This window comes from Nanorana parkeri, unplaced genomic scaffold (genome assembly GCF_000935625.1).
Source record: "Nanorana parkeri isolate BGI_ZX_2015 unplaced genomic scaffold, ASM93562v1 scaffold1493, whole genome shotgun sequence".
Taxonomy (NCBI): Eukaryota; Metazoa; Chordata; class Amphibia; order Anura; family Dicroglossidae; genus Nanorana; species Nanorana parkeri.
Genome location: NW_017307761.1, coordinates 262,412 through 279,946, shown reverse-complemented (window position 1 = coordinate 279,946; position 17,535 = coordinate 262,412). Strand labels below are relative to the sequence as shown.

The window sequence follows — 17,535 nt, the reverse complement described above, 5'->3', positions numbered from 1 at the left end:
GTTAGACAACTGCTGGTTTGAACAGAGCCTTACTGTTGTGGTGACAATAGTTTTATGACAAAGTGACAAAGTAAGGAAACATCTGCAACATGGACAAAGTGAGACGTTGATATACGTTTTAGGGGGTTATTAACAAGTGTGAAGAGTTTAGAGAAGGCAGGAGAAGTGAACAATCTAGGCCAAAATAGCTGATTTGACACTTCCCAGTTCAGTTATGTTGTCCTAGATTGTTCACTTCTCCTGCCTTCTCCAAACACTTCAACCTTTTGTGAATAACCCCCTTAGTCTCTCACTTCCTGTCTGCAGAAACTATTACTGGGACAGGAAGTGAGGAGAAATCTCTCTAAAGGAGACTCAGATAGCAATAAAATCCAACAAGGGATTGTAATCACTCCCCAATCACGTTTTGGTTGGACATACACTTTAAAAGGAAGCTTGTGCTGATAGAAATACCCATCTAGCAATGCTGACCTCTCCTATGAATGTTACCAGCCCAGTGGTCAAGGTGATTCAGTAGCTTCACTATTTCTTGAATTACTGACCAGGAGCAAGTATGTAGATTGGGAGTTTTGACTTCATCGGCTGCATCCAAAACGGAAATGTTATTTTATGGAGAAATGACAGTAAAGTGAGCCTATGATAGGTTTTAAAGGAAACGCAAAATATCAAAAGTTGAAAAAAAACAACATTTTTATTTACAAGTTCACATTGAAAGACAAGTTATCCTTTTCAAAATGTTTCAATTACTTATTAACATATAAAGAAAATATAAATTATACTCTGTGTAAATATAAACATTGGTTATAGAAAATGTCAAATTAGTGCAAGTGTATAAAAATACACACAGTATGAAACTCTTTCTCAAACGTAAAACAGGCTGACACACTAACTCTTGTTTCACACACAAAGAAAACGATATTCTGTTGGAATTATAGAGGCACTTTCATTACAGTTAAAAATATTAATGACACATTGCTTTGGAAAATACAAATAAAATGCTTACCATTAGGACCTTCACTGAATCCATTCTTTGCTCTCTTGGAGAGTTAAAATATTCACTTTATGGTATGTCGGATGCCTGGTCTTTCTTGTTACCTTATGTGGCTCACCTCTTCCCGGCTGCTGTGCTGTGGCACTAGCTTGTCATTTCAGAGCTTCAGAACAGGGACATGCTAGTGACTTAAAGTAGAACTATGGGGTCAGAGCTTTTCCCCATAGTTCTCCTAAGGGTAACAGGAGGACACAAACTAGCATCATCCCACTACAGCTTGCGGTATACTGAGACGCCGCAGGCGCTGGAGGATCGGACAGGGGAGGGGGGAATCCCTGCAGGGAGCCGTGAGTGACAGTCATGGCTCTCTGCATGGATAGATCGAGAAGTGAGCGAGCAATGCTATGTGTTCGCTCACTTCCCGATCTATTGAGCCGACCTGTGACAGTTTCATTGTCACAGGTCAGCTAGAACTATGAGGCTGAGTGATTTTCACTTTCCTCATAGTTCTCCTTTAAGTAGACTACACACATCAAATTTTGGCTGGTACTTGATAAACTAGTTGAAATTCGCTGCATGGGTGCTGCTGTTGGCACCCATACGCCCAGCATCCCTCGATCAGCAGGTCAGAAAATTCTCAGTAGAATAGAGCTACTTGCTCAATAGAAATGGCGGGGAAATCGTCCATCAACGCTCATAAGCATTGATGTTGGAATATGTTCTATTTTTTTTTCATTCAGCACGCGGGTTTAATGAAAATAAATTGCCCAGCTTTAGCAGGTCATGAGGGAAGGGGGGGGAGTGCAGATCCAAGAATCAAAGATTCAATTTAACGGAAATGCTAATGGTGAGTGTTATAAATGTATTATCCAAAGCATTGTTAAAATCAAATTTTACTTGTGATGACATTACGATTGATTGCTAAAGAAATAGAACATGTGCACTTTGTAATGTAAATGTTTATTTAGCATATTGAATGAGGCAAAGCTGTGTTGTTCACTTCAATTATCCAATCATGTGCAATAAATAAAAAAAATATACTGTTTTTTTGTTGTTGTTATTTTTTTAAACTTCCCTTGCACATGATTGGATATTCACTTTGGATGTAGATTGTAGATTCACTTTAATTACCAAGCTAAGTAAACATACACTTTACAAAATGTTCAGCCACTACTCTTTAATGAATCAAATCCAGGGTCTCTTTAATCACTCTGTTTTGTAGCTTATGACTGCATCACATGTTCAGTGATGAGCTGAAGATAGATGCTGACGATATACTGTATATCCACAAGAAAAAAATGGCATGTGCTTAAAGCTATAAAATTAATTTGTATACCATTTTTAAGGGAATAATGCACATTGTGCACAGAACATGCTGTTCAATACAAAACAAACTTCAGAAACTACAGCTTAAACATGACAGGAGAAGGGCCCCATACTCAAACTGCTCCACTACACACATTGCTTGTGACTAGAATCCAATATAATTAATCAGGGATATAAAATGGCAGCTTGCTAATAATATCTCCAGCCTCTGTTTGGATTCTGTCATAGACCCACTTCCTGTTGCAGCGGCACTCTGGACCACACTTGGTGGAGCTACATTTTGGGCATGGATAGAAACATCCTTGGCAGCTCTCCTCCAAACAGTCACACAAATCCTGATTATTGCACAGGAGTTTTCCTTGCTTGTCATACTTTTTAACTGAAACCCTGAAAAGACATTGCACGTGTTAATTAGATATTTTATAGGCTCAACATTCATTATTTAGTTAAATGTAATATAATAATATAAAATTGTATATATACAGTAAATATAGAGTACAGAAGAGGACTGCTTATGTGTCACTACTTACCTATTGTCAGCTCTGCTGGGATGGACTGGATATTAGGAGAGGTACTGCCTTAGATACCTACACTATGTAACATTTATTTGATATTCATTTTGGCCTCCACTGGCACGGAACGAATGTACATAAAATTTTGCCGGGTGAATGACTCTGCGAATTGTTGTAAAATACACCCCTTACATTTTAATATATGCACCATGCAGTAATCCATATAGACCAATACCAATTCTGTTATTGATTAAGTGACTAACTGCAGTAACAAAAATATGCTTGTGTGCAGTGTCTCTTGCATTTCACTTCCTGTATTTGTAGGAAATGCCAACAGACAATAAGCATGCATGAAATGTTAAATCAAGAATGAGTATTTTAGCCATGTGACTTTCATTTTCGAAACTTATTGGACTGAAAATAATGGTCACTTGAAAATAAGTATCCTTATCCTGGTGTGTTAGCTTTCTGAATTGATGTGTGGACCTATATGGGTTGGACTTGATGGGCTTATGTCTTTATTCAACCCCAAATACTATGTAACTATGTAACTATGAATTGTTCCTAATAAATATTACAAACAAGCTTGAAAAAGTAAAAGAACACCGGTATGGCAGTGATGGTCATGGTACAAACCTCCAGTATGGCAGCGATGGTCATGATACAAACCACTGGTATGGGACTGATGGTCATGGTACAAAGACCACCAGGTATGGCAGTGATGGTGATGATACAAACCACTGGTACGGGACTGATGGTCATGGTACAAAGACCACCAGGTATGGCAGTGATAGTCATATTACAAACCCCTGGTATGGTAGTGATGGTCATGATACAAACCACTGGTATGGCAGTGATGGTCATGGCACAAACCACCACTATTACAGTGATACAAACCACTGGTATGGCAGTGATGGTCATGGTACAAAAAACTGGTATGGCAGTGATGGTACTGTAAACTGTAAATGTCCTTACTTGTTGGTAGAGTAGTACCCATTCATCTGGGACATGTAAGCTTTCTTCTTTTGTTTTCGAGTTTCAGGATTAAAATCAGCAACCTGTGGTCCAGGGTTTTGGAAGGCCAAACATTTCAACTGTCTTTCAATTTGCTGTTATAAACAATAACAATGTCATTAAGCAGCATTTTACATCTAAACCATTAAATAGTCAGGTTGAAAAAAGACACAAGTCCATCAAGTCCATCATAGATGAAAGGAGCGCTCTCAGAACAGGCACAACTCCAAAAGTGGCACAAACCTTAAGGTAAATGTATCCCAGTGGTGTCCAAACTTATTTTAATAAGGGGGGTTTTGAACTACCTTTCCTCTGAAAATATACAGTATTGTGTATTGCTATGCATGGTGTACAAACTGCAATCATTCTAACGTTGTTTGTCTTGCATCTAATAAATATTTTTGTAAAGAAGGTAGAGTAAAAGAAGCACCTTAAGCCTGAAAAAGATTTATTACTATATGATATTCTAGGGAGCCAACAATTTATAGTGTGTTAACATGGCAGCACTCAATAAAGTGACAGCTGAGGATGTCGTACCATAGTTGTGACTCTGGTGATCGCACATTCCTTTTTACCTCATGGGTGTGCATGTGTAAAATTTAAAGTAAACATGTCATGGCAGAAATATGTATGCTTCCTTTGCTGACTTTGCTAATCCCTGGCTGGCATGCAGCTTGTTGAGCTGGAGGATCAAATCTGCATGGTTGTTCCAGGGTTCTAACTTACTAAATAGCAAATTAGCAGGATGACCATGACAACCAGGATACTAACATCTATAGAAAAAGTCAGCATTGGCACCCCCATATTTCTGTATTGACAGAAATACTTTAAATACCTGGCTTGCTAAACTTTGAATCCCAACAGACCTGCCAGGTATTTGATGTTACTTGTTCTAGAACTAGAAAACATAGAGGGTTATTCACAAAGCTGCCGTAGGCAGACGTGTGACTAACCGACCCAAAGTGAAGTGAAAAATAATGATAACAGTAAAAGGTTAAGGAGACATTAGAAGGTGACAGGGTGACATATATCCTCACATGCTACCATTTTGCCAAAAATAAAATAAATTAAGAATTTTAATTGCATTTGGCTTTACTATGCCAATCGGCACAGTGTGGGTAGCTTCCAGATGGCTGGCTATTCACATGTGCTGTACAGTTCACCAAATAGTTGAATCTGCCATAGGCAGCCGAGTGAACAACCGACCCGAAGTGAAGTGAGCCGAACACTGTTCGGCTATTCACTTCAGGCTTGTACGGCTGATTTCGGCTGACCTGAAGTGCAGAAGGAGTTCGACTCAGCCGATCCAACATCTGGATTAGCTGATCCGAACCTCCGGCAGGCTACTCGCTGCTGTTCGGCCTATTCTCATAGGGGCCAAACAGCAGTGAGTGAATAGCCGAATGTAGCCGATCGGCATTCACTTTGGCTATTCTGCTGGGTACCTCTGTGGTACCGAGCAGAATAGAAAACCAGTTAAAAAAGTAGAAAAAAAATAGAAAACGATTGGGCGGAGCTAGCATTGACAGCCAGCTCCGTCTAACTGTTTGCTATTGGCCGGGACCAGCTGTCATTACAATGAGAGCTTAGCGGAGCAGGCGGTGATATCAAAGCCGGCTCCGCTAAGCTCTCATGACAGTTGAGCGTGCCCTGGTTACTAGGTAATATCACAGCGGCTCTGCCGAGTTCTCATTGTAATGACAGATCAGCGTCCCCTGGTTGCCTGGTAACCAGGGGACACTGATCTGCCATTGCAAGTGGCCGGAGCCAGCCGTGAGATGACGGCTGGCTCCGCCCAGCTTTCAGTAACAGGCTGTCAGCTGGCCAATGGCCGGCCGTTCGGGCAGCTTCGAATTTCACCTCGGCTCAGTCGTGCCGAAGCATATGCCTTCGGCTCGACCGAGACGCTCGGCCAACTTCGGGAGCTGTACAGGCTATAGTGAATAGCTCGTACAGCAGCCTTTCAGCAGAACCGAAGGGCTCCCGTAACCGAAGCTAGCCGAAGGATCAGCCGAAGCTATGGCTGGATCCTTTGGCAGCTTTGTGAATAACCCTCATAGTATCAGTTTCCTCTATCTGGGCTAATGTATTATACATATAAAAAAAATGTATGTTGGATTATGTTTCTGTATATATTTAAGAAGATAGGAGGTGTGGTTTAGGATGAAGGTAAATGAGATTAAAGTGACCCTGTCAGCATAGGGTTACTTTTTATGTTAAGGCCTATCTGTAATAGAAGAGGCTGTATACTTACCTTATCACCACCCCATTTGTTGATACTCCACATATCTCAATGGCTGCAGCATGTATTCAAATGGCCAGATGGGTTGAATCCCTTTTTCTACCATCACATGGAGTGGTTTCTTATACGTCACTACAGAACGTAGAAGCTGGTGGAAAAAACACTGCATGCATTGGGGGTAAAAGGTATTTGACCCATCCCACAAGTCGAATATTTGCAGTGGGCAGCATGAAACAGCATATTAAAAAAACTGGCCATCAGAAAAATAAATATATTGCCTCTATTATTACAGGTATACCTTAACCACTTGATGACCGGGGTGTTAAACCCCATGCCTGGCCAGGCCATTTTTCAGTATTCAGCACTGCGGTACTTTGACTGATGTTTTTCAGTCATGCAACGCTGTACTGAAATTAATTCTATACCATTTTTTGGGGACAGATAGAGCTTTCTTTTGGTGGTATTTAATCACCACTGGGGGTTTTATTTTTTCCCCTATATTAAATTATTGAACATTTAATAATACCCAATGTTTTGGTAAAATATCAAATACGGGGTCACGTCGGGTAAATAGACACCAAACATGCCAAGCCTTAAAATTTTGCGCGCCCCCGAAACCTAAAAAAACGACAATACCCAAAATTGGCCATAGGCGACGCTTTACAAGCTTTTACCGTTCATCAGTTTAGTGTTATCAGTGATTGATGGCCCTGAAATGATTGCTCTCACTCCGACGTTCGCAGCGATATGTAACATGTGTACCGCAATTGTCGCTTTCGCACGTTGGCGCACCCGACGCGTATTTATGTTTATATATGCGTATACGTGGGGGTGGGGGACTTGAACATTTTTGGGGCTTTTTTTTTACATTCTTTATATGTGACTTTTATTTAATTTTTTTACTTTTTATTTTTATTGCTATCACATAGGGGCCCATAATTTTACAATGGGCGGACGGCAAGGGGTTAACATGCAAAGTGGCCCTCTGCTGAAGAGCCCAATTTGAAGAGAATTTCCTAAAAATAAAAATATGGGTATAACAGGCACATACTAGCAGCAGCCTACATAGTCCCCAACTGCTCTGGCAAGCTGACTTTATGAAAGTGCTGAAGCTTTTTTGTCCCTTCCTGCCTCCTGTACATTTCTATTAATCAATGGGCAGTGAAAGTGACCAATAGGAATGCATGGGGTCCAGAAGTGCTTTGCCTGTCAGAACCGGCTGTGATTGGAGGGTTTGAGAGGATGCTGCAGCTATGTGCAGGCCCTTTATTCCTGCAGGAGTTTATTTGTTAAATTTTAATAACAAATTCTCTTTAGGGGCCATAGATACAAAAGCAGCTCTATGCACAGATGTTAAAATGATTTAATTGCCCTGATTATCCTTTCAAACATGACAATACACACTGGGCACCTGCATCTGCTGCCCTATGATTACACCCTTCGTTAAAAGAATCTCTCTCGTTCACAAAACAAGTTGACTTTTCATATTTGTAACCAAACAACAACAAAGCACCAGCGTGTAGTGATAATGATTTCTGAATAGCTGCCTTTCATTAAAAAAAAAATGTTACATGCAAAATTATCATGTCAACACTTTAAACACTTTTGCTGCTATCATACTGAATTCAAATGGAGTACCAATAGAACAGGATTTTGTACACTGTGATTGAAAAATAATGATAACAGTAAAAGGTTAAGGAGACATTAGAAGGTGACAGGGTGACATATATCCTCACATGCTACCATTTTGCCAAAAATAAAAGAAATTATGAATTTGAATTGCATTTGGCTTTACTGGGCCAATTGGCACAGTGTGGTTAGCTTCAAGATGGCTGGCTTTTCATATGTCTTGTACAGTACACTGAGTAGTTGAATCTTTGGGGGTCTATTCACTAAGCTGCTGTAGGCAGCCGAGTGACTAACCGACCCCAAGCGAAGTGAGCCGAATGCTGTTCGGCTATTCACTTCAAGGTGGTACGGCTGATTCCAGCCGTATATCGGCTGAAATCAGTCGTACAGCGGGTGGCTTCGTGTGGCTTCAGGTCGAAGTGCAGAAGGAGTTGGAGTCAGCCGATTCAACATCTGGATCGGCTAAGCCGAACCTCCGGCAGGCTACTCGCTGCTGTTCGGTCTATTCTTATAGATGCCGAACAGCATTGAGTAAATAGCCGAATGCTGCTGAGCGGCATTCGGCTTGGCTGTTCTAATAGAAAAATGGTTAAAAAGTAGAAAAAGAAAATTAGTAACCAGGAACGCCATCTGTTACACACTGAGAACACGGAGAGGCCGCTCTCAGTGTGCAATGACAGCGTCCCTGGTAAGCTGGTAACCAGGGACGCTGATCTCTCTGCAAGTGGCCGGAGCCAGCCTTGAGATGATGGCTTTCACCGCGGCTCAGTTGAGTCGAGGCATATGCCTTCCGCTCGACTGAGCTGCTCGGCCAACTTCGGGAGCTGTACGGGTGATAGTGAATAACCCGTACAGCAGCCCTTCGGTTCCCTTCTACTGAACCGAAGGGGTCCTGGGGCCGAAGCTAGCCGAAGGATCAGCCGAAGCTACGGCTAGATTCTTCGGCAGCTTAGTGAATGAACCCCTTTGTGTATGAGTTCCCAAGTTCGCCCACCTGCTGTGGTCATTACAAGAGGATGCTAGTCTCCCTGTTGGGGGAGGAGGAAGGAAGAATTCTAGCAGGAATATATCATTATTGGAATCCCCAACGAAGTGAAAAGCGTATTCATCCTACCAGTGTCCACCTATAACAGAGATCAGAAAGGATCTCTTAAAGTCATACCAACTGCTTTTGCGCCCGGGGTTGATCTTCTTTAGAAGTATCTGTTTCCATTTCTTCCTGCTGCTCGCTGTTTTTGCCAGACTTTCCAGATTTTTCACTCATTTTCTAGGTTAGAAATCTGTGAAATACAGAAAACAATTATATGTGTTTGTTAAAATATCCTACTAAAATATGAGCAGCAGAACAGTATATAAAAAGCACACTTTACATATATTTTCAGTGTAATATATAAATTATCATCAGCTTGACATAATAAATGTTTTCTAACAAAAGTAGATTTTGTTTCACAGAAAGTTCTCAGGACATGGCTTGAAGCCTGAGGGCCCAATTCACACATCTGGGATACATTAACATTTTAGGATTTCAAATCAATTCCTGTTTCAGTGACAACAGCAATAAAAACTTCACAGGATTTCTACTCTATTCAACAGGAAAAAAAAAGTTTTGGCTGTACGTGCACTTTAAGACCATCCCCATGTGTTTGCTTTATGTTTGTGCAAGCTCTTGAAGTTAATATTGTAATGTTAATGTTATTGTAATGTTATGTAATGGTAATGTGTCATCATGGAAATACGACAAATGTCAAATGAAAAAAGAAACCCTGTAATAAATTTTAGCTTCACAGAGGTGAAGAGGTCAGTACGTAAAACACAGCAACAACATTACCTCTAAAATACTCTTCAGCAGGTATTTCTTCCCCAAATCCTTTCTACACGTCTTATATGTCAGTGACTTAGCACTTTCCTCATAACATGCATGTCCTACGTTCCTAACTGATAAGAGAAGTTGTATTTGACATTCTCCACCCATATGTACTCACAAAAGTGAAAGTGAGATGCTTACATCTAGTTTGTGTTCAAAGTGGACTACAAGCTGGATAAGTAAACACTGCTTCATCTGCAGACATCTTTCACAGCATCAATTCTACACCTCTGCTGGGAATAGTATAATATTCTGGTTTGTAACCAGTGAAATTCCTCCTTTTTTTCCTAACTGGTCAGAAAAATTACACTCAAATTGTCTTTTTTGGGGGATATTGTAATTTATGAGAGTTTTTTTTAGTAAAGGTAAACACAAACAATTGAATACTTGAATGCATGTTCCAACTACTGCAAATAAACAGATACAATTGCAGTTAAAGGAAACCTTCTCTGCATTGAATATATAAAGCTGCCATTGCTGACCTACTGCTGCAAATGGCAGTTGTGTGGCTGAACAAGTCAACTGCAGAACAGAAAAGTCAGAAGTCTGCCTTCTTGTCCTAGATCAGTGACTGAAAACAAGGAGCAAGAGGGTTGACATGACAACCAGGGAACTGGAATTTTCAGGAGGAGAGGCCAGTAATGGCAGCTTCCATGTTTTTCACATGACAGGTTTCCCTTAAAATAGATATAAACCCTTAAGTAAAACTGAAGCCAAAACCTTTTTTTTTGTTTTGGATAGAGTAAGGAAAGAGGCGTAACTAGTGACCTCAGGGCCCCGATGCAAGAATCAATGAAGGCCCCCCCCCTCCCCTTCATGTCCCCAGCTTTCCGCTCACGGACCCCACACTTTCCTCTTCCATGTCCCCTTCATAGTCCCAGCTCCCTATATCTCCCCCTTTGTGTCCGCAGCAGCTCTCTATTCGGCAGCGTTTTGTGTGATGAGGGGCCGGGGATAACACCGCTTCACACTCATTGGCTGCTGCGCCGGCTGGATCATACTTCACGCTATGCCCGGAACAAGGTGAGGGGAGCAGCGTGAAGCATGTAGGGCCCAGGACAGGAGGAAGAGGTCCCGGGACTGACATTAGCGGTTACCGGGATAATAAATATCCTGGTAATCAGCGGTCACCAGGGGCCCCTTCCTCCTGTCCTAGGCCCCCTCCAAATGGCGGAACTCCAGGGCCCGGTCGCAGCCGCGACCCTGGTAGTTCCGCCACTAAGTAAGGAAGAGGTATAACCACCTGACAGCTTTTTTTTACCATCTATCCCATTAGAGAAATGTCCATTCATTTTTTGTCTAATAGCCACAACAGGGAGTGAGAGGAAATCTCTTCAAAGAGAGGAAAATCCCTAATGTCGACAGGGTCACCAGAACTAATGACCTAATTGGAAGATTTCCCATCTATTCCTGTTCTCTTGACAGCCCAAAATTTGGGATTTTCTTTTAGGGGCCTATTCACAAAACTGCTGAAGGATCTAGCAGTAGCTTCAGCTGATCCTTCGGCCCCAGGACCCCTTCGGTTCAGTAGAACCGAAGTGCTGCTGTACGGGCTATTCACTATAGCCCGCACAGCTCCCGTTCTTGGCCGAGCGGCTCAGTCGCTCCAGCCACAGGTTCGGCTCACCAGAACTAATGACCTAATTGGAAGATTTCCCATCTATTCCTGTTCTGTTGACAGCCCAAAATTTGGGATTTTCTTTTAGGGGCCTATTCACAAAACTGCCGCAGGATCTAGCAGTAGCTTCGGCTGATCCTTCGGCCTCAGGACCCCTTCGGTTCAGTAGAACCGAAGGGCTGCTGTACCGGCTATTCACTATAGCCCGTACAGCTCCCGTTCTTGGCCGAGCGGCTCAGTCGCTCCAGCCACAGGTTCGGCTCACTTCACTTCGGGTCGGTTATTCACTCACCTGCCTACGGCAGTTTTGTGAATAGACCCCTTAAGATTTCCCATCTATTCCTGTTCTGTTGACAGCCCAAAATTTGGGATTTTCTTTTAGGGGCCTATTCACAAAACTGCCGCAGGATCTAGCAGTAGCTTCGGCTGATCCTTCGGCCTCAGGACCCCTTCGGTTCAGTAGAACCGAAGGGCTGCTGTACCGGCTATTCACTATAGCCCGTACAGCTCCCGTTCTTGGCCGAGCGGCTCAGTCGCTCCAGCCACAGGTTCGGCTCACTTCACTTCGGGTCGGTTATTCACTCACCTGCCTACGGCAGTTTTGTGAATAGACCCCTTAAGATTTCCCATCTATTCCTGTTCTGTTGACAGCCCAAAATTTGGGATTTTCTTTTAGGGGCCTATTCACAAAACTGCCGCAGGATCTAGCAGTAGCTTCGGCTGATCCTTCGGCCTCAGGACCCCTTCGGTTCAGTAGAACCGAAGGGCTGCTGTACCGGCTATTCACTATAGCCCGTACAGCTCCCGTTCTTGGCCGAGCGGCTCAGTCGCTCCAGCCACAGGTTCGGCTCACTTCACTTCGGGTCGGTTATTCACTCACCTGCCTACGGCAGTTTTGTGAATAGACCCCTTAAGATTTCCCATCTATTCCTGTTCTGTTGACAGCCCAAAATTTGGGATTTTCTTTTAGGGGCCTATTCACAAAACTGCCGCAGGATCTAGCAGTAGCTTCGGCTGATCCTTCGGCCTCAGGACCCCTTCGGTTCAGTAGAACCGAAGGGCTGCTGTACCGGCTATTCACTATAGCCCGTACAGCTCCCGTTCTTGGCCGAGCGGCTCAGTCGCTCCAGCCACAGGTTCGGCTCACTTCACTTCGGGTCGGTTATTCACTCACCTGCCTACGGCAGTTTTGTGAATAGACCCCTTAAGATTTCCCATCTATTCCTGTTCTGTTGACAGCCCAAAATTTGGGATTTTCTTTTAGGGGCCTATTCACAAAACTGCCGCAGGATCTAGCAGTAGCTTCGGCTGATCCTTCGGCCTCAGGACCCCTTCGGTTCAGTAGAACCGAAGGGCTGCTGTACCGGCTATTCACTATAGCCCGTACAGCTCCCGTTCTTGGCCGAGCGGCTCAGTCGCTCCAGCCACAGGTTCGGCTCACTTCACTTCGGGTCGGTTATTCACTCACCTGCCTACGGCAGTTTTGTGAATAGACCCCTTAAGATTTCCCATCTATTCCTGTTCTGTTGACAGCCCAAAATTTGGGATTTTCTTTTAGGGGCCTATTCACAAAACTGCCGCAGGATCTAGCAGTAGCTTCGGCTGATCCTTCGGCCTCAGGACCCCTTCGGTTCAGTAGAACCGAAGGGCTGCTGTACCGGCTATTCACTATAGCCCGTACAGCTCCCGTTCTTGGCCGAGCGGCTCAGTCGCTCCAGCCACAGGTTCGGCTCACTTCACTTCGGGTCGGTTATTCACTCACCTGCCTACGGCAGTTTTGTGAATAGACCCCTTAAGATTTCCCATCTATTCCTGTTCTGTTGACAGCCCAAAATTTGGGATTTTCTTTTAGGGGCCTATTCACAAAACTGCCGCAGGATCTAGCAGTAGCTTCGGCTGATCCTTCGGCCTCAGGACCCCTTCGGTTCAGTAGAACCGAAGGGCTGCTGTACCGGCTATTCACTATAGCCCGTACAGCTCCCGTTCTTGGCCGAGCGGCTCAGTCGCTCCAGCCACAGGTTCGGCTCACTTCACTTCGGGTCGGTTATTCACTCACCTGCCTACGGCAGTTTTGTGAATAGACCCCTTAAGATTTCCCATCTATTCCTGTTCTGTTGACAGCCCAAAATTTGGGATTTTCTTTTAGGGGCCTATTCACAAAACTGCCGCAGGATCTAGCAGTAGCTTCGGCTGATCCTTCGGCCTCAGGACCCCTTCGGTTCAGTAGAACCGAAGGGCTGCTGTACCGGCTATTCACTATAGCCCGTACAGCTCCCGTTCTTGGCCGAGCGGCTCAGTCGCTCCAGCCACAGGTTCGGCTCACTTCACTTCGGGTCGGTTATTCACTCACCTGCCTACGGCAGTTTTGTGAATAGACCCCTTAAGATTTCCCATCTATTCCTGTTCTGTTGACAGCCCAAAATTTGGGATTTTCTTTTAGGGGCCTATTCACAAAACTGCCGCAGGATCTAGCAGTAGCTTCGGCTGATCCTTCGGCCTCAGGACCCCTTCGGTTCAGTAGAACCGAAGGGCTGCTGTACCGGCTATTCACTATAGCCCGTACAGCTCCCGTTCTTGGCCGAGCGGCTCAGTCGCTCCAGCCACAGGTTCGGCTCACTTCACTTCGGGTCGGTTATTCACTCACCTGCCTACGGCAGTTTTGTGAATAGACCCCTTAAGATTTCCCATCTATTCCTGTTCTGTTGACAGCCCAAAATTTGGGATTTTCTTTTAGGGGCCTATTCACAAAACTGCCGCAGGATCTAGCAGTAGCTTCGGCTGATCCTTCGGCCTCAGGACCCCTTCGGTTCAGTAGAACCGAAGGGCTGCTGTACCGGCTATTCACTATAGCCCGTACAGCTCCCGTTCTTGGCCGAGCGGCTCAGTCGCTCCAGCCACAGGTTCGGCTCACTTCACTTCGGGTCGGTTATTCACTCACCTGCCTACGGCAGTTTTGTGAATAGACCCCTTAAGATTTCCCATCTATTCCTGTTCTGTTGACAGCCCAAAATTTGGGATTTTCTTTTAGGGGCCTATTCACAAAACTGCCGCAGGATCTAGCAGTAGCTTCGGCTGATCCTTCGGCCTCAGGACCCCTTCGGTTCAGTAGAACCGAAGGGCTGCTGTACCGGCTATTCACTATAGCCCGTACAGCTCCCGTTCTTGGCCGAGCGGCTCAGTCGCTCCAGCCACAGGTTCGGCTCACTTCACTTCGGGTCGGTTATTCACTCACCTGCCTACGGCAGTTTTGTGAATAGACCCCTTAAGATTTCCCATCTATTCCTGTTCTGTTGACAGCCCAAAATTTGGGATTTTCTTTTAGGGGCCTATTCACAAAACTGCCGCAGGATCTAGCAGTAGCTTCGGCTGATCCTTCGGCCTCAGGACCCCTTCGGTTCAGTAGAACCGAAGGGCTGCTGTACCGGCTATTCACTATAGCCCGTACAGCTCCCGTTCTTGGCCGAGCGGCTCAGTCGCTCCAGCCACAGGTTCGGCTCACTTCACTTCGGGTCGGTTATTCACTCACCTGCCTACGGCAGTTTTGTGAATAGACCCCTTAAGATTTCCCATCTATTCCTGTTCTGTTGACAGCCCAAAATTTGGGATTTTCTTTTAGGGGCCTATTCACAAAACTGCCGCAGGATCTAGCAGTAGCTTCGGCTGATCCTTCGGCCTCAGGACCCCTTCGGTTCAGTAGAACCGAAGGGCTGCTGTACCGGCTATTCACTATAGCCCGTACAGCTCCCGTTCTTGGCCGAGCGGCTCAGTCGCTCCAGCCACAGGTTCGGCTCACTTCACTTCGGGTCGGTTATTCACTCACCTGCCTACGGCAGTTTTGTGAATAGACCCCTTAAGATTTCCCATCTATTCCTGTTCTGTTGACAGCCCAAAATTTGGGATTTTCTTTTAGGGGCCTATTCACAAAACTGCCGAAAGATCTAGCAGTAGCTTCGGCTGATCCCCAGGACCCCTTCGGCTCAGTAGAACCGAAGGGCTGCTGTACGGGCTATTCACTATAGCCCGTACAGCTCCCGTTCTTGGCCGAGCGGCTCAGTCGGCTCAGTCGCTCCAGCCACAGGTTCGGCTCACTTCACTTCGGGTCGGTTATTCACTCACCTGCCTACGGCAGTTTTGTGAATAGACCCCTTAGTGTAAACCCATATTCCAATAATAATGGTGGCCAGGACAAATAGAGAGGGTCAATCTCTAGGAGACACAGACCGCAATAAAAATCGGACAGGTGTTCTAATCCCTCTCCACTCTATGCAAAACTGAAAAAAAGGTTTTGGCTTCAGGATTTTAAGCTATTTCAAATGCTGATGACATCACTTACAATGGATGCTGCTCTCTGATGTTTAAAAGTTTTAGTTTCCTGCAGAATCAGCTGGTAGCCTGAGCACTGGGTCTGACTTCCTGTTTTAGAGTGACTCCTTTCTCAAGCAGAGTGCAGTGGAGTCACCCTTTTGTGTGCTAGTAAGCTGTGTGTGTCTCCACAAACACACAGACATAGCACGGCAAGTCACTCTCCTCCTTCATCCCTCCTCTATTCTCCCTCCTCCAAGCTAGTAGATACAATTGCTGGAGTCTGCTCTGTCCCTTGTTATCTTGTACTGGACAGAGAGTTCAGGGAAGCTGAGCTCAGAAAGTTGGAGCCAGCTGGGTAAAAATTTATTGTAATGCAAAGCTTTGCTGAAAAATTAAGTTTAGATTTGAAACAATTTCTTTTAACTGGATTGATTATTGGAAACAGTTTGAGAATGTAATACTACTTTAACCCTTTCGCTGCCAAGGACGTATGGCATACGGACCTACAATTTTTTAAGCCATTTCAAATGCTGATTAAATCACTTAAGCACTGCTCCTTGATGTTTAAATGTTTTAGTTTCCTGCTGAGTCAGCTGGTCCCCTGAGCACTGAACCTGATATCCTGCTTTGGGGTCACTCCTTTCCCTTGCAGGTTTCTATGGAGTCACCCTTGTGTGTGCTAGCAAGCTTTGTATACCTTCACAAACACACAGACACAGCAAAGCAAACCTCTCCTCTGTTCCCTGACCCACCTCCCCCTTCAACAAGCTAGTAGAGGCTGGAGACTACGCTGTCCCTTGTGATCTTGTACTAGACAGGAAGTGAAGGGCCTATTGACACCAATTGCGGTGCGTTCCAGAGCAGTTGCTGCTGGAATGCACAGCAATCGCACACTAAACTCCCCCTTCGTTCCGTGGCGGGAGGGGGCATGGTGGTGCATTGAAGTCAATGGCACCGCAGCCCCACCCCCGTGCGATTGGACGCATAGCAAAACATTGCCTGCGTTACGGCCCAGTTGAACGCAAACAATAAAGCATGCAGCATTTTTTTGCGTCCGAACTTGATCGGAACACAGGCAATGTTTTGCCACACGTCCGATCGCACTGCGGGGTGTGGCAGCAGTGCCATTGACTTCAGTTCCATTGACCCCCTCCCAGAACAAAGGGGGGAGTTTAGTTTGCAATTGCTGTGCGTTCCAGCAGCTACCGCTTTGAAACGCACCGCAATTGGTGTGAATGGGCCCTCAGAGAAGTGGAGCTGAGAGAGTTGGAGCCAGCTGTTTCAAAACATGATGGTTGTAAGTGCTTGGGCAAAAATGTAAAGAAATACGTTGCTGGGCAATGTCTATTTGATTGATCTGGAGTCTTGAGTTTAATATTACTTTAAACAACTTCAACTTTTTTAGTATAATACATGTTTTCACCTTTTTTCCTCCTTTGTTGCATCTCAGTCCTGCTGATCTCCCACAGTCACTGTACATTCACTTCCTGTCTACATGCATGCACTCAAACAATAGTTGACTAGGCAGGTTTCCTCATAGTGACAAGAGTAGACCATGCCTGGGTAATGTGTCTTAAAATGTCCACTTGTAGTCTCCATCTGACACCCGTGTGAGTGGCATCACAGGAGCACAGTTGGGAGACAGGGACACAGCGTTGTCACTGTGTAAGTGGAAATGCCTAAAAAAGGACCTTGATAGCAGGATTATTTTAATGAAAGCTGCAGATTTTAAAAAATTGAAAGACTTTTGGAGTTATGTTGACATGTTTTAAAGCTTATCTGAAATTTAAGTGATAAGGTTTACATATGTTTTTGTTTTTTCTTTAGCTTCAAAAAAAGTTCTTCATTAACCCCTTCCTGACTAATGACGGGTTTAATCAGTCTTGGTCTTTCAGTACACTAAAGACCTGTGACAGAATAATTCTGTCATACGGTTCAATGAGCGCTGGTCCATGGAGGAGCGAGCTTGGAGCGGTGGCTACATTACAACACACACACAGGGACCATGGAGAAGGACAGTGTCAGCACCAATTC

General features: G+C 44.6%; 1 protein-coding gene across 1 annotated transcript; it reads right to left on the bottom strand.

Annotated features, from left to right (window-relative positions):
* Positions 1-2,448: 2,448 nt before the first annotated feature.
* Positions 2,449-8,978, bottom strand: ARL14EPL (ADP ribosylation factor like GTPase 14 effector protein like). Its single transcript, XM_018570276.1, has 3 exons — positions 8,877-8,978; positions 3,805-3,938; positions 2,449-2,704 (listed from the first exon to the last, which is right to left on the bottom strand). The coding sequence occupies exons 1-3, from the start codon at positions 8,976-8,978 to the stop codon at positions 2,479-2,481; spliced, it is 462 nt and encodes a 153-aa protein (XP_018425778.1). The 3' UTR covers positions 2,449-2,478.
* Between the last annotated feature and the right edge of the window lie 8,557 nt (positions 8,979-17,535).